Source organism: Rhinatrema bivittatum, chromosome 4, assembly GCF_901001135.1.
Source record: "Rhinatrema bivittatum chromosome 4, aRhiBiv1.1, whole genome shotgun sequence".
Taxonomy (NCBI): domain Eukaryota; kingdom Metazoa; phylum Chordata; class Amphibia; order Gymnophiona; family Rhinatrematidae; genus Rhinatrema; species Rhinatrema bivittatum.
This window is the reverse complement of record NC_042618.1, coordinates 89260077-89283354: the sequence shown is the minus strand read 5'-3', so window position 1 is coordinate 89283354 and position 23278 is coordinate 89260077. Positions and strand designations below refer to the sequence as shown.

General features: G+C 45.1%; 2 protein-coding genes across 5 annotated transcripts in view; one reads left to right on the top strand and one right to left on the bottom strand.

Annotated features, from left to right (window-relative positions):
* FKBP3 (FKBP prolyl isomerase 3) overlaps positions 1–14575 on the bottom strand; it is a 45005-nt gene extending 30430 nt beyond the window's left edge. The window contains exons 1-2 of the mRNA XM_029598469.1: positions 14399–14575; positions 11991–12092 (exon numbers count right to left, since the gene is read on the bottom strand). Of these exons, the coding sequence (XP_029454329.1) occupies positions 11991–12092; positions 14399–14509 (213 nt within the window). The 5' untranslated portion in view covers positions 14510–14575. The remainder of the gene's footprint in view (positions 1–11990; positions 12093–14398) is intronic.
* Positions 14576–14616: 41 nt separating this feature from the next.
* FANCM (FA complementation group M) overlaps positions 14617–23278 on the top strand; it is a 293517-nt gene continuing 284855 nt past the window's right edge. For 2 of the 4 annotated variants that reach the window (XM_029598464.1, XM_029598463.1), the window contains exons 1-2: positions 14780–15567; positions 20244–20416. In XM_029598464.1, the coding sequence (XP_029454324.1) occupies positions 14967–15567; positions 20244–20416 (774 nt within the window). In that variant the 5' untranslated portion in view covers positions 14780–14966. Of the gene's footprint in view, positions 15568–20243; positions 20417–23278 lie in introns of all 4 variants that reach the window. The other 2 variants (XM_029598466.1, XM_029598465.1) reach the window with 2 other exon arrangements.

Below are 23278 nucleotides of genomic sequence, written 5' to 3'. Positions count from 1 at the left end.
TACTGAGCGTAAGGTTTCCATCTGAAAGTGAGTCAATTTCAACTGACAGTTGACTCTCTTGAGATCCAAGATGGGATAAAAGAAGCCTTCCTTCTTGGAATTATGCCACATGCTTCTAAGACATGGGCACTGGAATCACAGCCCTCAGTCTGAGGAGCCTTTGCAGCATGAACTCCAGTACCTGCTTCTTCCGCGGGGAACAGCAAGGGGACACCATGAACATGTGAAATTCTAATGCCTACCCTTCGTGTACCACCTCCAGGACCCACTGGTCTGATGTGATCTTGACCCACCTATGATAAAAGAGAGAAAAGACGTCGCCCTATTTTCTGTTCCAGAAGGTGGGTTAGCAAACCTTCATTGGGAAGCTCTGGAAGGATCACCACCCGAGCCTTTTCCTCTCTTGGGCTGCCGGGGGATGAAAGATGCGAGACCTACCATTAGGCCAAGTACGCTGAAAGGTCATCCCACTGTAGGGACAAAAACACCTGGAACCTCAAAAATGACCCCTCTACCAAAGGGGTGCTGTAACTGTTTCTTATCCTCCGGCAACTGAGGCACCGGAGACTCAACCCACTTACTGGCCAGTTTCTCCAATTTGCTCCCAAACAAGAGCGAGCCTTTAACGGGCATCTTGGTAAGATTGGTTTTGGAAGCTGTGTGTTGACCAATTTCGCAAACAGAGTTGACACCTGGCCGCTATCACAGAAGCCATTCTTCTGGCTGAGGTCCGGACCAAATCACAGCCTGTGTCTGCTAAAAAGGCAGCAGCAGGCTCCATAACTGCTCTGGAATTCCTTCCAGACTCATCAACCTCCTGCGAGAGAAGCAGACAAGATCTCGCCACTATGGTGCAACAGGAGGCAATCTGTAAATTCATCACCACTGCCTCAAAGACTTACTCAAGAATAACCTCAATCCTTCTATCATGTACATCCTTCAAGTCCCGCTCCTCCCTCTAAGGGGATAGTTGTCCACTTAGACATGGCACATCCCACAACCTCCCCCGAGTGACATCATAATTATTGGACCGGCGGGGTCCTTAAAGCCGGGTCCAGTTTCCACATTCCTTGAGGCAGAGGAGTCAAGGAGAAAAGAGAGACACAGCTAGGGCCTACCGGGGGTGAGGACTTCCATCCCGGCCCCGATGGCATCCCTGCAACCTCTCCGAGTGACATCATAATTATTGGACCGGCGGGATCCAGTTTCCACATTCCTTGAGGCCGAGGAGTCAAGGAGAAAAGAGAGACACAGCTAGGGCCTACCGGGGGTGAGGACTTCCATCCCGGCCCTGATGGCGTCCCTGCAACCTCCCCGAGTGACGGCATAATTATTGGACCGGCGGGGTCCTTAAAGCCGGATTCCTAGCGGCGTGTCGCGTCTGCCAGCGCGTCGCTGAAGCCACGCGCGCAACTTTGTTTAGACTTCGCTTCTGACTTCGGTGGAAAATAACTGAATTTTGATTTCTGAAACTCTGAACCTCCGTTTAAAAGGCTACCAATACTTATAAAGGAGAGGCCCATCTAAATACCTTCAAATTGTTTTTTTTTTCCTTCTTCTTTACCTCTATTTGGAAATGCCTCACACAAAGCGTAAGGGGCGACTTCGTTTGGAGTCCTCTGCACCACCGATAGCAGCCCCTATACAACCTTTGATTGAAGGATATTTTGCACCAGCTGCTGTTTCATCTTCGGGAAATTCCGTTGAGAGATCAGGTAAGGAGCATAACCTGCCTCTCCTGGAAGATCAACCATCATTGAGCCCCGGAGCCCCTGAAACTCCTTCACCCCCATTCCATGCCCACCCTCAAGACCCTGTCCGGGACACCCCACCAATGGTCGGAGAAAGAACGGACTCAGAGGAGGGACTTGGGGCTGAGGTTAAGGGGAAAAAATGTTTAATGAAACTGAAAATGAAATTAGTGAGAAAGATCAGCGGGGAGAAGGAGTCCCTGCAGCAGAGATCAGTAAGATTTCAGAAGTCTGCCGGGAGGGAGGGTTAAGTGTTGGCCTCACGATGCAAAAATTAGTCAAACCGGATAAAATAACTTTAGATGCTATATGGAATGCAATAGTAGCACTGGAAGGTTCTATTTCATTGCTAACAAATGTAGTTAATAATGCACAGAAAATGGTAATGGAATCTCAATCTGGAGTTAATAAATGTAAAGAAAAAATAAAGGAAGATTCAGATCTGCTGAAAACAGTACAAGAAGTTCAAACTAATTTGATTTGTTCAGATAAGCTGCTGAGAAGGAAAATAGAAAATATAGAAAATAAGATGCGTAAGGGTGGGAGGGCAGGGATGGTGTGAATGTGGATGTCTGGTGCTGGACTGGGGAGGGTGGGGTTGGATGGATTGGTAAACAGGGGAAAAAGTGATGGGAAGGATATGCAATTGCTGGCTTCTAGTTAGCCACCATTGCCTTGAACTGTTACTGTATTACAATGTTGCTGTTTTCTACATGTTTTGGGCTGGTATCTATTCTGACCGCGTTCAGGACGGCCTTGTGTTTTCTTGCCAATAAAAATTATTAAAAAAAAAAAAAAAGAAAATAAGATGCGGTATTTAAATTTAAGAATATTAAATTTCCCTTGTATAAAATTGATATCACCGAAAGAGCAATTAAAGAAATATCTAATGGAAGTATTATTAATATCTGCTGATAAAATACCATTAACATCTAAGGTATAATATGCCTCCATGCCAAAAAATACTTCCGAATTAGTGGCTAAAGGTTTAAATTTGAATATAGAAGCAGATCTTACGGCCTTCTTAGAAACACCAAGTGAGGAGCAAATAGAATATAGGGGAACTTTATTGGTATCATTTATCAACCCAATAGATAGAGATCTTGTGTTAAGATTATTTTTACCCTGATACAATGAAACAAACTCAAAATCGTAGAAAACTATTTGTTGATATGTGTCAAGAAGCAAGACTATTGGGTGCTCATATAAAAATAAGGTATCCATGTAAATGTATTCTTCAACATGAGAAAAATAGTTACATCTTTTACAAACCATCGGAATTGAAGAATTTTCTGGCTAATTGTAAAAGTGAAGTCAAAACTACCTAAATCTATCAGGAGTTAGATATAAGATATAGTTTGTTTTCCTCCTTATTATGTCTTCGAAACTGACTTGTAATGTTGATATAATGCTCTACTAATATTTGGTATCCTTTTATCTTTCTTTATAGTATTGTATAGGAATATAGACTTATTAATGAAATCTCTATTATATTGCCTTAAGGATTATTGTTAAATAATTGTTTTGTTTTCTTTTGAGAATCATTAAGTGTATTCTGTAAAATTTAAAAAATATGATAAATAAATAAAAAAAAGACATGGCACATACCACAGCATCCTCTTTGGGAAAAAGCAAATGCTCACTCACAGCCAGATCCAGGGGTTACAGGCCTTCCAATGTATGACTCCCTTTAAAATTTGCCTCTGGGGCATCCCATTCCAGATCAATTCCCAAATGGCATCCATCACCGGGAAAAGACAGAGGCTTTACATAGGGAAACCAAGATGGGATTATTCCTAGGCTCTGACAGTATCCGAGCCAGGAATACCCAGCTGTTTCAAAGTCTGGGAAATCAGGGCCGGCAGTCCATCTCTATGAAAGAACTGTAACATGAGGAATTTCCTCAATTTCCAGGGAATCTGGATCAACCTCATCATCATGCCATCCGGACCCCTGTCGGGAGCCCCGGCACTTAAGCATAGGACTCGAAGAGGGAGGAGTCACCTGCTACTGTCCAACTGGACAAAAATGGGGGAAGTGGGGGACTGCGCCTTGCAAAAATTCCACTCAAGAAAAACCTGCTGGGTCCACAAGGAACTGGAGCTGGTCCCACAGAACTGCCCTCGCCAGTCAAAGGAGAACAAAGATCTGGCATCCCCCGTCAATGCCGTGCCCAACCCATTATCAGAATGGGAAGAGCCAGATTTAGCAAAATCAGAGAAAGATAGCTCTCCCTGAGCGTCTGAACAGCCCTATACAGGTTAGAAGCCAGGGCAGGCTGAGAAGCCCTAATGTCAGGCAACATAAATAGGAAGACGCTTAGGCTTCTTGCTTACTGGCACCATCGCTATGGTAAATGTGTGTTGAAACTGCTCGTGCTCAAAAATTAAATGCACCCAAAAATAAGCACCTAGAAGAAAAGCACGGCAAGCTGCACGCACAACCTGTGCGCCAAGTTAAGTGTGTAAAGGTTTGTGCACGTAAAAAGCGCACATGGGTGCAGAGTCCATATACTGCGCACAGATGGCAGCAGAGCATGCAAAAGAGCATGCGAAAACAGCCGCTGCCACCTACCATGTGGCATGCAAGAAAAAATTATAAGTGCGAGGCCTAGCCTACCAGGGGCCGTTCAACCCACCCAGTTCCAACGGCAGCGGGAATGAACGTTGGCACGGCGCTCTAAGAACAGAGACCAGAAGAAATCCTGAAACCGGTGTCTCTGATTCAGGTAAAACTTTAAAAAAAAAACAAACACAAAACAAAAAAAACCTTCCCTGAGCTCAGTGTTCACTGGCTGAGTACAGAGACTGTCTCCAGCTACGGGGGGAGAGGGCATTTGCCGTCACCGCCGCGCTCGGCTTCCTGCACCTGCTGACTTTCAGCTGACTAGCAGCTACGTCCACGCTGGGAAACCCAGGTACACCTTGGGAGGGGGACCATGGAAATTGCCTCAGGAATTCTCAACTGGGAGAGGGAACTTTAGGTATCACTGCAGGAGAGCAGGGCTTTCTTTTCTTGAATTTAGAATTTCAAATTTCTTCTTTCAAAAAGTTCAAAGCAATCCCCAAAGGGAGATGCACATCCACCATCTTCTGGAGACGGAAAATACTGGCAGGCTGGGGGTACTGCAGGGTTATATATACTGTGACATCAGCTTGCTCCATCTCCATCTACCGACAGGGGAGCATAAATGCACTGGTTCTGGAGTCTATCTACATGCTAGGAAATGATGGATTACAAAATTCAAGCATCCCAGATGAGTCAAAAATGTATTAAGAAGAGTTACCCGTTTAGGTTGATCAAATGTGCCTTCAAAGCGAGTACTCTATGCAAACAGGGACCTGCTACTTTAAGACAGGCAAAATTCACCATTATCTAGCACTATTATTTAGGTTAGTGTGTGTACTACCTTTTGTGCAGCAATTGAGAAGTATCCAGTATATTTTGTCATTTAGATATTCTAATCAAAAATACTGCCCTCTCCCATATAGTTAGTGTTGAGGATAAGTGAATATATGTGTACCTAGAATAAATTAATCCTTACCTCTTATTTGTCTTCAATACTTAAAAGTGCAGTAGATTAAAGCCCTATGTAACACTCAGATGCAGGTAAAATGACCTTCATACTAGGAAGGTCTTTAGATCCAATGCCACATTTGTAGTAACTTTTAAACACTGATAGCATCAGGCAGCAAAATTTCCTCATGCATTTTTATAGTTACAGTTCTTGGTCTCTCAATCATGCCAATTATGGGACATGCACATCCTGAAGATCTCTCAGTGAAATTAATACAAAATTAGCTAATGAAACAGGGTATCATAAAAGCAGGTGGTCTCAGGCACTCTGATTTCAAGAGTGCTGGCACCAAATTATATCGTTTTCCTCTGTCACCAAAAAGAACCCTTTAAAAAGATGCCAAGAACTGCACATTTGGGACACACCTTACATAGCGAAATGAGCGTTTGCACAATTTTACCTCATAAAATTCTTTATTCAGAAATAAACATAAGAGGATTTCACTGACTTCTGAACAATTCTGAAGACTGGTAATGCGAGAACACCTTTGTGCACATATAAGTATTTCGAGGGGGAGTTAAAAAGTACACTTTTTGGTGAAATAGAGGGTATATGATTAACAGGGTCATTCATCAAAACAGGATGTGGCCTTCTCGCCTCTGTAACATTTAAATTAGGGAAAGTGGCAGAGTTAGGGCGGGGTTTGGGTGTGGAAAAAATGTTCTTTTTCTGGTAGCACTGCGGGCAATGTTTTTAGACATCACCACCAGCAGTAGTGCCAGAAATAGCACCAGTGAAAAAGATAGTGTTATGGGGGAGGCAGGTGAAAATGCACTGCCACAATGCTGCTGGCTGCACACTAATGACCCCTGCCTCCTTTTTTCCCCCTACAAGTCATCATTCTGCGATGATTAGAGTAGAATGATGAATCCCCCTTTCCCTGTTCATACCCGGATCAGTCCAAAGCGTGGGTTGAGCCTCCTATCCAGCAGATGGAGTCAGACCAAAACTGAAAGGGTATCCTATATCAAGATAGAGCCTACCCTGCATCCCCTTCAGTATCTGTCTGTCTCCAGCAGATGCAGGCAGCTGAACCTGCGGTTCCCCTTCTCCCTAATTTCTTTTCCCTGTGGGGATTTTGTACCTTATATTTATAAGGATCAAGCAAGTATTAATTTTGATTGATATTTAAAAAAAAATAAATTGTTGAAATATTTGTCTGTTGGTTTCTTGGAGACATTCCTGTCTCCATGCTCTGCGGGGGGGCTTTGCCCCTTGATTCTTCAGCCTAGGCTCCCCATTTCCCAGTGACCATTTGGGGCGATACTGGTGGTCCAGTCACTCCCCCTTGCTGGCTTTCTCTTCCCGAGAAGTCTCCTTCCTCAGGCCTCTAACAGGAAAGCTTATTCCCCTGTGCTGCTGAGATTTAAAAAAAAAAAAAAAATATATATATATATAGAATAAATAAATAATCGAAGTAAAAGTTAAACTCAAGCCGAGCTCCTCAGCAAAAGCTTTTAAGGACAGCGGACAGCTCCGGAAGCGTGCAGAGTTCAGTCTCTGCTTTCGCTTGCCAGCAGAGCTCGGCACAGCTGTTTTTTTTCTTCGCGGCTTTTTCTTTTTACCTCATGCCGCGTCCCAGCGCCTGTACTGCCTGCGGGGAGCCTGCCACGCGACTCCCGCGGTGGGCTCTGCGCCAGGTGCCTGCCAAGTTGGGAGGGCCCCTCATCAGCAACCACGAAACCAGCATCCCGGGGATGGGCTGCACGCCGCGTGGTCAGGCCGTTCCTGGTTCGGCAAACCACGGGAATGGCAGCCATTTTGGGTGCAGCTTCAGATGCTGAATCGGGGCTGCAGGAGGAAGGTGAGCCCGATTCTCTGGTTTCTCCTCCCGATTTGAGTCCTACACATTCTCCGGAGGGTTTTTTTTTTTTACCCCCCCCCCCCCCCACTTCGGTAAGTCTAAGCCTCGCTTTTCTACGGAATTTGTGCTTTTTATGGACAAATCCTATCTTGCAAGCCTGCAGGAGGAAGGACCCCCCCCCCCATTAAGAGCCAGCAGGTTTCTTCTCCGCAGCCTCCTGCAGCGCCAGAGGGGCAGGGTTCCATTCGGGTCAGGGTGGTGCCGGGGGTTCCGCCGTCTCTGGTCCCCCCGCCGGTTCCTGATCAGGACACTGATTCATTGCTTCCAAGCCCCCCCCACCCCCCCCTCGAAGGGGACGACCCACGAGTGCTTAGTCTCTTTCAAAGGGAGGAACTGGAACCACACATTCCCTTCATTTTGAAGGAGCTTGGAATTGAGGTGCCCCCTGAGAATACTATTACAGTCGCTATGTCCGCTAACATGGACCCGGTCCTGGCAGGACTTAGGGCTCCTCCACGTACGTTCCCATTCCTTCCTATGCACAAGCTGATGCTTCTTTGGGAATGGGAGTCTCCGGAGGCGGGACTCCAAGTGGGTAGGGCTATGGACAAGCTCTACCCTCTCCCTGAGGACTGCTTGGAAATGCGTAACATACCCAAGGTGGATTCCTCCGTCTCTGCGGTTACCAAACACACCACCATCCCGGTGGTGGGGGCCACGGCATTGACGGATGTTCAGGACCGCAAACTAGAGCTTTATCTCAAGCGCATCTTTGAGGTCTTGTCCTTAGGAGTTCGGGCGACAATCTGCAGCAGTCTCATGCAGCGGGCAAGCCTCAGGTGGGTTCAACAATTACTCAGCACCTAAGACCTCCCGTCTGCAGAGGATGAGCAGGCGGATTGGCTAGAAGGTACAATTCCGTATGGGGCCTATGCCCTTTACAATCTTCTGCGAGTGCAAGCCAGAGCCATGGTCTCCGTGGTCCCGGCCAGGCGTCTCACGCCTCTTCTAAGGCGCAGTTGGGCACTCTCCCTTTCAAGGGCCAGTTGCTTTCTGGTGAGGACCTAGAACAGCTTATTAAGTCTCTGGGCAAGAACAAGATCCATAAGCTCCCGGAGGACCACCTGAAACAGTCTAAGGCCTTCTTTCCTTCCCGCACTCGCTTCAGAGGTCAGCATCGATATAACAGCAGAGCACGGGGCTCCTTTCTGAGAGGCAATGCTTCCAAACCCCAATCCTGGTCTCATTCTTTTCGTGGATGTCGACCCTTCCGGGATGGTAGCCAACAACACCCGGCCACAAAGTCCTCTACCCAATGAAATACGGCAGGCCCATTCCTCCGTTCTAAACTCGAGGAATGGGCCAGGATTACGACGGATCAGTGGGTCCTAGAGGTGATAGAAAAAGGCTACTCGTTAGAATTTACTAGAGACCTACCGGACTTTCACCTAATGTCTCCTTGCGGAAGTTGAAAGAGACCTGCGGTTGACCAGACTGCTGGAACTGGGTGCCATAGTCCCAGTGGAGGAACAAGGGTCTGGCCAATATTCCATATACTTCATCGTTCCCAAAAAAGAAGGCTCTTTTCGTCCAATTTTGGATATCAATCAAGTCAACCGGGCCCTCAAGGTTCCACATTTTTGAATGGAAACCCTGAGGGCTGTGATAGCGGCGGTTCGCTCCGGCGAATTCCTGGCATCGCTCGACCTGACGGAGGCTTACTTGCACATTCCAATTCGCCTTGACCATCAGAGGTATCTCTGGTTTGAGATCCTGGGCCAACATTTCCAGTTTCGGGTGCTCCTGTTCGGTCTCACCACAGCTCCGCAAACTTTTACCAAGGTCATGGTGGTAGTGGCGGCCTCTCTTCGTCGAGAAGGAGTTCTGGTCTATCCTTACCTGGACGATTGGCTCATCCGGGCCAAGTCGGCGTCTCTCTGCAAGCTGGCGGTCGACAAGGTCCTGACTTGTCTGACCTCCCTGGGGTGGATAATCAACTTTCCCAAGAGCAAGCTTCAACCATCCCAGATCCTGGAATTCCTGGGGGCACGATTCGACAAAGTGTTCCTCCCAGACGCTCAAACTCAGGGAACAAGTGCACAATTTTCTCACTTTCTCTGCCCACTGCCTGGGACTCCCTTCAGGTCCTGAGGTCCATGACCTCCACTATCGATCTGGTTCCTTGGGCCTTTGTGCATATGCGTTCATTACAGAAAGCGTTGCTATCCCGTTGGAAACTGGTGTTGGAGCAGTTTCTGACACCTCTCCCGTTCTCAGAGTCTACCATCGCCGAGCTACAATGGTGGCTCTCGCCTGTCCACCTTCTCAAGGGAGTGCCCCTCCAAACGCTGCAGTGGATCGTTGTCACAACGGACTCCAGCCTCTCCAGCTGGGGAGTGGTGTGCCAGAACCAGTCTACACAGGGACACAGGTCCCCAGTCCAATCTCGCTGGCACATCAATTGACTGGAGGCTCGAGCAGTACTCCTGGCCCTCAAGGTTTTCCTTCCTTTGCTCCATCGCAAGGCGGTGCAGGTTCTCTTGGTCAACTTCATCACAGTAGCTTATATCAATCGGCAGGGAGGCACCAGGAGTCGCCTGATGGCTCTGGAAGTCAGCAAGCTCTTCGCCTGGCGTCACTTGGATCGCTTATCAGCTTCTCACATTGCGGGGGAAGGAGAATGTGCAAGCTGATTTCCTCAGTCGCCAGCGGTTAGACCCCGGCGAGTGGGAGTTGTTAGACGGAGCGATGGATCTGATCATCTGCAGGTGGGGTCCCCCCCCACTTAGATCTGATGGCCACAATGAACAATGTGAAAGCTCCCAGGTTCTTCAGCCGCAGAAGGGAACATTGCGCAGAAGGAGTGGATGCGCTGGTCCTTACCTGGCCTCACGACATTCTCCTGTACGTTTTCCCTCCTTGGCCGCTAGTGGGAAAGGTACTTAGAAGAATCAAGCTCCATCGGGGTCCCGTCATCCTAGTGGCTCCCGAGTGGCCCCGCAGACTGTGGTTTGCGGATCTTGTGAACCTCGCCACGGACGGCCCTCTCCGCCCTGGTCATCTCCCACACCTCCTTTGGCAGTGTCCCGTATTTTTCGATTGGGTGGATCGCTTTTATCTAGCGGCCTGGCTTTTGAATGGCGGAGATTGAGAAAGAAGAGATTACAAGGAAGAAGTTATATCCACACTGTTGAGGGCCCGGAAGCAATCTACCTCTCTCACTTATGTCCGGGTCTGGAAGGTCTTTGAAAATGCATGTGCCACATCAGGAGTGTCGGTTCGTAAGGTTCAGGTATCCCAGGTCCTTTCCTTCCTCCAGAATGGTCTCTCAAAGGGTTTGTCTTTCAGTTCCTTGCGGGTGAAGTTTTCCGCCCTTGGCTTCCTCTTAGGCAACATTGACGGTTACACGGTGGCGGCTCATCCGGATAGCGTCTGCTTCCTCAAGGGGGCCAAACATTTGAATCCGCCGGTCTGGGCTACCTGTCCCTCGTGGAGTCTTAACTTGGTTCTTTGGGTTCTCTGCGAGGCTTCCTTCAAACTTCTATGGAGGGCTACACTTAAGGATTTGACTCTCAAAACAGTCTTCCTGGTATCCATTTGTTCCACCGGAAGGGTGTCTGAGCTCCAAGCTTTATCTTGCAGGGAACCTTTTCTACGTTTTTCTGATTCAGGAGTATCCCTCAAGACTGTATCCTCCTTCTTGCCGAAGGTACTGTCTTCCTTTCACGTCAATCGGTTGTGGAACTCCCGGCTTTTTCTTCTGAAGACATAGCGAACACATCTGGTGGTGATCTCAGGCGCCTGGATGTAAAACGGGTTTTACTGCGCTATTCTAGGTTACAAATGAGTTCCGGGTCTCGGATCACCTGTTTGTCCTATGGAGTGGTCCAAATAAGGGTAACAAGGCTTCAAAGGCCACGATTGCACGTTGGCTAAAGGAGGCTATTGCGTCAGCTTACATCTGTAAGGGCCAATCGGTTCCAGAGGGCTTGAAGGCCCACTCCTTGCGTTCTCAGGCCACCTCTTCGGAGAGTCAGTCGGTCTCTCCGCAGGAAATATGCAGGGAAGCTACTTGGAAATCTCTGCATACCTTTGCTCGTCATTACCGCCTCGATGTAGAGGCTCCAGTTTTTGGCTCCTTCGAGCGGCAGGTTCTTCAAGCGGGACTGTCTCGGTCCCACCCTGTTTAGGGAAGCTTTGGTACATCCCACGGTCTGGACTGATCCGAGTACGTACAGGGAAAGGAAAAGTGGTTCTTACCTGCTAATTTTCGTTCCTGTACCACCACGGATCAGTCCAGACACCCTCCCGTGCTAGATCTGTTCCATCTGCTTGAAGTTTATTCTATTATTGCTTTAAGGCACCAGAAGCATCTCATAGATGAAAATGGAAATTAATCTTTATGCAAGAGCATTTTTTATACAGAATTCTTTCAATTGTTCAATTTATCAGTTTTCTTGTTACTTGCTTGATCTTTTGCTGCTTTGAAAATGTTTATACTGAAGGGGTACAGGGTAGGCTCTGTCCTGATATAGGATACCCTTTCAGTTTTGGTCTGTCTCCATCTGCTGGACAGGAGACTCAACCCATGGTCTGGACTGATCCGTGGTACTACAAGAATGAAAATTAGCAGGTAAGAACCAATTTTCTTGTAGGTTTGGTGCCAGCACTACCTGAAATTAGAGTGCAGGAGACTTTTTTTTTTTTTTTTTAACCAGGGCATTTTGTCCTGTTACTGCACATTAGGCTTTTGTGATCCTTATGTTTCTTTTTTGTCATCAAATCTCTGGCTCTAATCCCGGCTTAACATGCTCACTGAATGTATAAGAAAAATACAAACAAAATGAAAGACACTTACTTTCTTTTCAAAAAGTTGATTGTAGGCTGCAATGAGCTGATCCTTCTTAGCTGTCTTTGCCACATTTTTAATGTTTCCTAGTAATTTGTGCTCTGCAAGAAACTATAAAGTAAAAAAGCATCTTCAATGGAAAAGGACTGTAAAAGGATTTTGTTTCCAATTTGCTCTCTTGCTTTGTTTCTGTGTCAGGCAGGACCTCCTGTGCCTTTGAGGAAAAGCCTCAGCTCTATGGGAAAAGCTGCATTTGCTTACAGCACAAATAAGTTGTGTTATGGCAACTTTTCTATGTTTAAAATTAGATCCAAGATGAACAGATAAAGATGCAGTTAGCCCAACTCTTCAAGACAAACACTGTCCAAATACTGCAGCCTCAGTACTCTTGCAAACCTTTGATATTTTCAACAGCCACTGAACTGGATAAAGATATAAATAAAGTCACCATCCAGAAACCACTCATCTAACAAAACAAATTAAAACCTCATGGCTATGTTACAGAACATGCAATCCTTTCAGGTCTCAATGTTAACCAAGCAGACATTTGCTTCCTAATGTGATGAAAAAGCTAACAAACAAAAAGTGTGATTTTTTTTTGGAGGGGAAAGGAGGGAGAAACAAGTGTAAAACAAAACCACAAGACTTTGCAGGCTTCAAGATTTTTTTTTAGAAGCAGAGATGATTAGCTTGACAGGAACTAGTGAGGTTTGTTTCCAGAAGTGTCATCCTATATGTTTATTTTAAACATATAGGATGACATATTGTCTGAGCATGAATTATTTCTCAACACTTGTGAACTGTAATTTCTCTCATCTTCATACAGACTAGTGGCTCCCAAATCTGTCTTCAAGAACCCTCAGTCGAGTTTTCTGGATATCCACAAAATATATTTATATGTACTGCTTACCCTACATACAGATCTCTCTCATTCATTTTTATAGTGGATATCTTAAAAGCTCAAATGGCTGGCGGTTTGGGAACCACTGATGCAATGTCAAGGACTGTTTATAAATCAGACTTATTACCAGAGGTTACTAAAAATGGCCAAAAATTGGCCTTAGTGAAAGGAGAGCTATTCTGTACACTCCTCCTTATACTGGGGCACATTTTTATGTGCAAACTTTATTCCTGATTTAAGGAGTTTTGTTCACAGAAAACACACATGCACAACCTAATGTTAACGTGTGTGCATGCAAAATCCATGCTAAGACAATACCCATTGTCAGCTCCCTCTTTCCCTAAAGCAGAAAGGTGCTTAAGCTTTACTTATGTTTTTTTAACCACTGAAACTTTACTCCACTTCTGACCAGGAGTGAAATTGTTAGACTATGGGGAGTTCATGATGTGGGGATCCTATACTCTGGATTTATGCACATAATTTGTGTACAAATTATTTCTAATCCATTTCTATTACCCAATCCATTCAACTTCTAGCCCAATGTTTTTTTTTATAGGATAAAAAGCAAGACTATTGGGATGAGAAATAGAAACCAGGCCAGTGCTAACATCTCATATCATGGAGTTTGGTTGACAATGTATATTGTGTAAAGTTTGTAAATATTGTTTTGCAGTCCATTTCCTTTGTCAGAAGACAGCTACAGCCAGTCATCACAGGAATTTCAAGCTATTCTGTATCAGTCATTGACTCCAAAGCTCTCTATCCATGTATTTGGCACTACTCTGAGCAATGCAACTTGAACTTTGGGACCACTGTCAACACTGGTGGTCATCTTTCTATCCACATTTCTTTGATTTTTAATTATCAAATCACATCTGAGAACTAAAACTGATGAAAAAGCTTTTTTTTATGCCAGTTTGTGATAGCTCCCTTTCATTATTATATCCAAAACATAGTGAAACCATAATCTCAAAAAGGCAAGATTTTTTAACATGAAGATACATGATTTTATTCTAAATTAATGGAAAATAAGATCTCTGCACATATTAAGCTAAAGATTTAAAAAATATGGAGGAACAGAGTTTAAAAAGTCAAATTCATTTTGTGAATTTGACTTTTACTTTAAAATAATTTAACCTTCCCACATTTAAATTTATGTAATAAACCCTTGCTCTGCTACAACTGACTGAAGTTGCTTCATTTTAATTGAGATTTCCTATGTAACAAAGAAACCCACCACATTTTAACCTGCCTTCCAAATCCTCAATATTCAGGCTACAGCGTGCTCACACCACCACATCCCATCCAAAGTACACCTAAGCTATCTCCAAATTCTACTTACAAAGTAGAAATAATTACTAGAGGCGCTGATTACTAAACAAGCTAAAGTCACAGGTAACACAATGCTAGTAACAGGGGGCTCCGTTTCTAGAAGTGTGCAGTCAGGCCTTTGGCCTCCCTCGCCCTCTCTTTCTATTCGTTTCCCACGCCCCTCCATCTCCTAGCGCGGAAATACCGAGTCCGAGCCGTGACTCTGCAGGAATTTAATGATATCTTTCTTGGAGAGATCTTCGTTTCGCAGCTGCTCATCGCTCCAACTCCGCGCTGGTTCTCCAGCAACCGCCATGCCCCACCACTGCTCGCAATAAAGTAACTCCGCTTTGGCTTCGCGGGGCGGGACAAAGAAGGCCGGAGAGGCCACGCCCATCCCAAACGCGACAGGCGACAGAGGCTTGGCTAGATCATCCGTGTCTTTTCACGTGCTTCCTCCCAGTCTGTAAAAGAGGAAATGAATATTAAAGTTAGCTTCGTTACCCACCTCGGTAGATGACCACTTAAACAAAAGAATCAAATAATCCTTAATGTTGCTACTCCGTCCCTAAAGGAAGCGTGACCTCCACCGCTTCCCGTACTGACGTCGGCGTGACGTTTACCTCTGCAGCACGTCACATGGAGCGCGCTTTTTTTTGAGCGGAGCTGGGGAGTATTCCCTTCCACTGTTTCTAAAGGCGCTGGTGCTTTTCGCTCATGGCTGTTCAAAGGGTTCGAGGGGACTCTGTAGGCCTTTCGCCCACCGAGAGAGAATGAACGGGAAACAAAAAACCCTTTTCGAGAGCTGGGGCTCCAGTGTCGGTGGCCGACCCCCATCGGGCCCAACTGTCCAACAGGCAGCCAAAGCGAAGAGACCCAGAGCCAGGGCGAACGCTCCGAGCTCGGGAGGCAGGAAGCCGGTGCAACCCCGGAGTGTGGCTTGTGGTGGCATCTCTGACGCGGCTGGCCAGGGGGAGGAGGATGACGACGCCGTGCTCTTGGTGGCTGCGTACGAGGCAGAAAAGAGCTCGAACTCTGGTAATGTATCCGAGGAGTCGCGACCCTCCGCAGGCTCATCTTTGCCTGGCTTCGACCTTTCAGCGGGCGACCTCTGGATCTATCCAACTAACTACCCGGTGAGGGATTACCAGGTTAGCATTACGGAGACGGCCCTCTTGAATAACACCTTGGTGTGCCTTCCCACCGGGCTCGGCAAGACTTTCATCGCTGCGGTTCTGATGTACAACTTCTATAGATGGTACCCATCTGGTAGGATCGTGTTTATGGCCCCCACCAAGCCCCTGGTTGCTCAGCAGATGGAAGCCTGCTATAAAGTGATGGGAATCCCACAGGAGCACATGGCGGAAATGACCGGTGAGGAAGGCTAATTTTGGATTTCTAATTAGTCAACCCAAGCCGTTAGAGTGGCTTTAATAATACATTGGGTAAAGAGATGTATTCTCTCTTTACCCATAATACTCTCATAATACATCTCTCTTTACCCATAGACAAAACATTTGGCTAGTGAGTACCGTATATTTGAGGTGATTTTCTATAGCACCCTGTATTCGGTATGGAAATATGACAGAAGAAACAGACCGTATGGCCCAGCCAGTCTGCCTATCCGTCCAATTTAGCATTACAATTCTAATCACCTACAGATTCTTCCCCCCCCCCCGTATTTATCCCATGCTTCCTTGAATTCAGATAGTGTTTTTGTCTCTTCCACTGGGAGGCTATATCCACCACCATTTCTGTAAAGAAATATATTCTAAAATTACTCCTGAATATTTGATGTGTTTTCTCAATAGGACATGCATTAGTGGTAAATTACTCTCGTTTCATAAGAGGGGTATTGAGCCTTCCAGTAAAGGGAGTTTGTTTTGCTTTTACTGAGATGTCATCAGAACCATAAGAACATAAGAAATTGCCATGCTGGGTCAGACCAAGGGTCCATCAAGCCCAGCATCCTGTTTCCAACAGAGGCCAAAACCAGGCCACAAGAACCTGGCAATTACCCAAACACTAAGAAGAACCCATGCTACTGTTGCAATTTAATAGCAGTGGCTATTCCCTAAGTATAATTGATTAATAGCCATTAATGGACTTCTCCTCCAAGAACTTATCCAAACCTTTTTTGCACCCAGCTACACTAACTGCACTAACCACATTCTCTGGCAACAAATTCCAGAGCTTTACTGTGCGTTGAGTGAAAAAGAATTTTCTCTGATTAGTCTTAAATGTGCTACTTGCTAACTTCATGGAATGCCCCCTAGTCCTTCTATTATTCGAAAGTGTAAATAACCGAGTCACATCTACTCGTTCAAGACCTCTCATGCTCTTAAGACCTCTATCATATCCCCCCTCAGCTGTCTCTTCTCCAAGCTGAACAGTCCTAACCTCTTCAGCCTTTCCTCATAGGGGAGCTGTTCCATCCCCTTTTATCATTTTGGTTGCCCTTTTCTGTACCTTCTCCATCACAACTATATCTTTTTTGAGATGCGGTGACAGGAATTGTACACAGTATTATTCAAGGTGCGGTCTCACCATGGAGCAATACAGAGGCATTATGACATTTTCCGTTCTATTAACCATTCCCTTCCTAATAATTCCTAACATTCTATTTGCTTTTTTTGACTGCTGCAGCACACTGAGCCGACGATTTTAAAGTATTTTCCACTATAATGCCTAAATCTTTTTCCTGGGTGGTAGCTCCTAATTTGGAACCTAACATTGTGTAACTACAGCAAGGGTTATTTTTCCCTATATGCAACACCTTGCATTTGTCCACATTACATTTTATCTGCCATTTGGATGCCCAATCTTCCAGTCTTGCAAGGTCCTCCTGTAATGTATCACAGTCTGCTTGTGATTTAACTACTCTGAATAATTTTGTATCATCCGCAAATTTGATAACCTCACTCGTCTTATTCCTTTCCAGATCATTTATATATATATATATTGAAAAGCACCCTGAGGCACTCCTCTGTTTACCCTTTTCCACTGAGAAAATTGACCATTTAATCCTACTCTGTTTCCTGTCTTTTAACCAGCTTGTAATCCACGAAAGGACATCTCCTCCTATCCCATGACTTTTTAGTTTTCGTAGAAGCCTCTCATGAGGGACTTTGTCAAATGCCTTCTGAAAATCCAACTACACTACATCTACTGGTTCACCTTTATCCACATGTTTATTAACCCCTTCAAAAAAATGAAGCAGATTGGTTAGGCAAGGCTTCGCTTGGGTAAATCCATGTTGACTGTGTCCCATTAAATCATGTCTTTCTATATGCTCTACAATTTTAATCTTGAGAATAGTTTCCACTATTTTTCCCGGCACTGAAGTCAGGCTTACTGGTCTATAGTTACCAGGATCGCCCCTGGAGCCTTTTTTAAATATTGGGGTTACATTGGCTACCCTCCAGTCTTCAGGTACAATGGATGATTTTAATGAAAGGTTACAAATTTTAACCAATAGATCAAAAATGAAATTTCTGTTCCTTCAGAACCCTAGGGATGCATACCATCCGGTACAGGTGATTTGCTACTCTTTAGTTTGTCGATCTGGTCTACTACATCTTCCAGGTTCACAGTGAATTCGTTAAGTTCGTCTGACTCATCACCCCTGAAAACCATCTCTGGAACTGGTATCTCCCCAACATCCTTATTAGTAAACACGGAGGCAAAGAATTCATTTAGTCTTTCTGCAATGGCCTTATCTTCCCTAAGAGCCCCTTTAACCCCTCTGTCATCTAATGGTCCAACCGACTCCCTCACAGGTTTCTTGCTTTGGATATATTTAAAAAAGTTTTTATTATGAGTTTGTCTCTATGGCCAACTTCATTTCAAATTCTCTCTTCACCTGTCTTATCAATGTTTTACACTTACCTTGACAGTGCTTATGTTTTATCCTATTTTCTTCAGATGGATCCTTCTTCCAATTTTTGAAGAATGTTTTTTTGGCTAAAATATAGCCTCTTTCACCCCACCTTTTAACCATGACGGTAATCGTTTTGCCTTCCTTCCACCTTTCTTAATGTGTGGAATACATATGGGCTGCGCCTCTAGGTATTTTTAAACAATGTCCAAGCCTGTTGAACACTTTTAACCTTTGCAGCTGCACCTTTCAGTTTTTTTCTAACTATTTTCCTCATTTTATCAAAGTTTCCCTTTTTAAAATTTAGTGTTAGAGCTGCAGATTTACTTATTGTCCCCCTTCCAGTTATTAGTTTAAATTTGATCATGTTATGATAACTGTTGCCAAGTGGCCCCACCACCGTTACTTCTCTCACCAAATCTTGCGTTCCACTAAGAATTAAATTTAAAATAGCTTCCTCTCTTGTTGGTTCCTGAACCAATTGCTCCATGATGCAATCATTTATTACATCCAGGGACTTTATGTCTCTAGCAAGTCCTGATGTTACATTTACCCAGTCAGTATTAGGGTAATTGAAATCTCCTGTTATTATTGCACTGCCAAATTGGTTTGCTTCCCTGATTTCTCTTAGCCTTTCATAATCTGTCTGACCATTTTCTCCAGGTGGATGGTAGTATACTCCTATCACTATACTCTTACCCAACACACATGGGATTTCTACCCATATAGATTCTAATGAGCATTTACTCTCTTGTATGATCTTTATCCTGTTGGACTCTATATCCTCCCGGACATAAAGTGCGACACTCCACCAAGTTAATCCTCCCTATCATTGCGATATAATTTGTACTCTGCTATAGCACTAGAATCTTTTTTTTTTTTTTTTAATATGGTGAGTTGTATGGATAAGGCCCTAGTTCTGCTCTGTACCCATTTTTGGGGGTCGAGGAGGTTCCTGAGGATGCAGAATGTATATTTACATTTATCCCCATGATGATCACATGTTCAGTGTGCCATGCATGTGAGAACAATCTGTCAGGTGTGTCCCAGCCAAACAAAGGTTGAGAACCACTGATCTAGAGACTGGCAGCTAAGGTTTGATGTTAAAAAGAAAATGCAAGGATATGCATTTGGGTTATACAACCCAAGGGAGAAGTAGTTCTGTGCACAAAATTAGTGAGATCTGGGGGTGATTATATCTGATGATCTTAAGGTGGCTAAGTAGGTAGATAAGGGAATGGAAAAACCAAGAAAGATGCTTGAATGTGTAGGGAGAGGAAAAAGGAGGCTATATTGCCTCTAAATCGGAGACTAATTTGGAGTACTGTGTACATTTTTTTTTTTTTTTTGAGACTTTCTTCAAAGGGATATAAACCAAACAGTCAAACCAGGGGGCAGCTACTTAGACAAGTCAATGGTCTTTGTCAACAAACATACATACAGGCACAGATACCCTGGAGCAAGGCAAGGGAAGATACGATAGAAATATTTTAAATACATCCAAGGAATTAATACACAGGAGTGGGCCTCTTTCAATGAAAAGGAGGTCAAATGATGGTGAAAGGGAGTAAGTTATGGGGAAAATTATTTACAGAAAGGGTGGTGGATGCATTGAACCATTTCTCTACAGGTGGAGATGGAGCCAAAGACCATATAGGAATTAAAACAAAACAAAAAAACATGGGATAAACACAGGATGTCTGAGGAAGGAGGAGAGAACTATAAAGCTGAATGGAAGATGTGGATGAGCAGAGTCTGGCTGGGCCATGTAGTCTTTATTTGCTGTCATGTTCTATGTTTCTCTTTTTAATAGTCATAGGTTTTCCAAACCAGGTTTAAATTCATATGTCAGAAGGCCAAAATCTAGTGATCTACCTTATGATGACAATTTGTAATGTTGATATTCTTTGCAGCACATTCATAATGATTTTGCTGCTAAACGTTTATGCATTGTATGCCTTTGAAACACTAGACTAATTGCTTGTTCCTTAAACATTGCATTCCAATAGCCATTCAGTGAGTTGAATTGCTGTTTAATAAGAACCAACCACAAGCAGTACATGTACCGTAATTAGTTGTGAAATTGCTGCTGTTTGGACATTTCAATGGTATTTACAGTTGAACTTATTGCTTTTTTGTTTGATCTTTCATTAATTACACTGATTGTTCATAGGAAGCATCCAGGCTCTGAATCGTAAAGAAATCTGGAACAATTGTAGAGTGTTTTTTCTAACCCCACAAGTAATGGTGAATGATCTTTATCGTGGAGCTTGTCCTGCTGCTGAAGTCAAGTGCTTGGTCATTGATGAAGCTCATAAAGCACAGGGGAACCATGCCTACTGTCAGGTAGGAGCAGAAGAAGCATGGAATGCTCATTTATATGCTGCTACAATTAAGCAAATCACTGGTTCTTTGCCAGAGGTGGGAAATTCCGGTCCTCAAGGGCCACCAACCAGTCAGATTTTCAGGAATTCCTTAATAAATATGCATGAGAGAGATTTGTATGCACACTGCCTTAACTGTATGCCAATGTCTCATGGATATTCATTCAGGATATCTTGTAAATCCCATTGCGTCCTCTACCCACCCCCATGCTATGCATTCATTATAGAAGTAGCAAAAATTCAATAAAAGAAAGTCTTGATGCATGAAGAAAAGTATCACTAATAGAAAGAGGGAAGTTACTCCTAAAAATGTGTGCTAAAACAGGTGTAAAAACCCACACTAAGATTAGTGTGGGTGCAAGCAAATCGCATATAAAAGAAGGCATTTCCTAGCATGTTGCCAGATGGACTCAGGACCAATGGGTTATGCTCCCCTGCCAGCAGACGGAGAGGGAATCAAATTTCAAAGCTGATGTCGCTCTACATACACCCCTGCAGTGACCTCAGCCCACCAGTATTCTCCGTCTCCAGCAGGTGGAAATGCCTATTCCTATGGGAATGCTTTACTTTTTGGAAGGAGAAATTCTACTTTTAAATTGAAGGAACATTGAGTCCCGCTCTCCTGTGGTGATATCCAAAGGTCCCAACCCCCTGTTGAGAATTCCTGAGGCGATTTCCAAGATCCCTCAGAGGTGTGCCTTGGCCTGATAGCTGGTTCCTGGCGTGGACTTTGCTGCTTAAGCAGCTGAAAGGCAGCGGTGCAAGAACCTGAGCGCAGCAGTGACAGCCAAAGCCCTCTCTCCCCCGCAGCCAGAGACACTCTACTCAGTTGGTAAGCGCTAAGCCCAGGTAAAGTGTGTGTGTTTTTTTTTGTTTTTTGTTTTTTTAAAGAGGAGGATTTACTTCCTGATTCAGAGACTTGGAGGGGTTCAGTAAGATTTCCTCCAGTCTCCTTGCTCGGCACGCTGTAGTGATGTAGTTTCCAATCCCGTTGGGGTAATGGGAAGTGGGCTTCCGAGCAGGTTGAGCCATCTCTGGTGTGCTAGGCCCCACTTTAGGCTTGGTCAGCACACCGCATGGTAGGCCGCAGCAGTGCCATCTTGCATGCCGTATTGCCCTCCATGGAACGTCAGTATGCACAGTGTGTTCTGCACATGCACCACTTTAAGCGCAGAACCAGGAAGAGCTGGGCGCACGGACTGTGCGTGTGCCTTGCCGTGCCCCGCCTAGGCATGCGAAATCTGTGCATAGAAACTTTTAAGCGTGAGCCGATAGAACAGTTACTGTCACCAAAGGCGCCGGCAGCCAAGAAACAGAAGCGCCTTTCTCTCTGTGCTGCTGCTTGTATTAGGGCTGCACAGTCTGACCTTGATTCCAATTTATGTCAGCACTGTGAGGAAGCCAAAGGGGAGTTGGCCTCTCTGGACTTTGCTAAGCCCGGCTCCTCCCATTCAGAGGATGGGTTAGCCACAACCTTAACTGGAAGTACCCTGGAACTGAGTACTCCCTTGACTGGGTCATCCATGGGAGAGGGAAATCTAGTGGATCCTACCGCAGTACCTCCTGGGCTAGGCATGGACCTGGCTGCCTTCTCTTGGGTGGAATTTTTCCAGGGTCTACAAACTTTTATACAGGTGCAGTCTACTACCTTGCTTGCTCCTGCCCGGGCGAAACCTCAGCCAGTAAGCCCTCCCAGTCCTATCAGCAGACCTCAAGGCATGTCTCGCCTTTCCAGGGGCATCTCTGGTAGGGACCCAGATGGCTCAGATGAAGAAGAAGATCCGGACCCCTTGGAAGAAGGGGAAATTCCCCTGGGTTGGAACCGTATCGAACCATGTTGTAGTTTTTTCATAGAGACTAATTGTGGCCTTGGTTTCCCAGATCCTGAAGATGCTGGGAGTCCCTGGGTTGATTTTATGACTGAACCAAAGAAGAATCCCATTTTGATCTCCCTATGGAAAGCCTCTTGCTACTTTCCAGTAGTGGAAGCCATCCAGGAGTTGATTGATCTAGTCTGTACTTCGGCTAGAGGAGTTGCCTCAGTGGTGGCAGCCAGAAGACAGCTATGGCTGCGGAATTGGCCTTGGAAGTTGCATCTAACCAATGTTACAAAGATGCCCTTTAAAGAATCTCTCCTTTTCGGAAGTGAATTTGAAAAGCTGGCCAGTATATGGGGTGAATCTTCAGTCCCCCGGCTACTGGAAGATGAGGAAGCAGTTAGTGCCCCTCGCCGATGAGGGACAGGTCCAGGGGTTCCTAACGTGCCCCTACAAAATCACAACATTTCAGAGGTCTGAGTCCTTTCATACCTGGCAGCCCGAGAGAAGGGCAGGCTTGAGTTCAGGTTCGTCCCCCCCTAATGAAATTTTGCAATCCACCATCAGAGCTAGGGGGCCAACTATCTGTTTTCTACCAGCAGTGGGTCGAGATCACTTCGGACAAATGGGTACTGGAAGTTATATGAGAAAGATATGCGCTGGAATTTCACATCACTCCTCGGGACATGTTAATTATGTCTCCTTGCTACTCCCAGCACAAGAAGCAGGCAGTGGAGATTACTATTTTAAGGCTCCTCAGGATGAGGGCTATAATCCCAATTCCTGCGCCCCAGGAAAAGGGGTGGCGTTATATCTATTTCATTGTACCCTAGAAGGAAGGTTCCTTTCGTCCCATCTTGGACCTCAAGTGTTAACAGACATCTACAAGTGAATAATTTCCACGTGGAAACTCTACACTCCGTGATAATGGCCATATAATTGGGACAGTTCTTAACCTCCCTGGATCTAACCGAGGCCTACATACATATTCCAATCCATCAAGAACA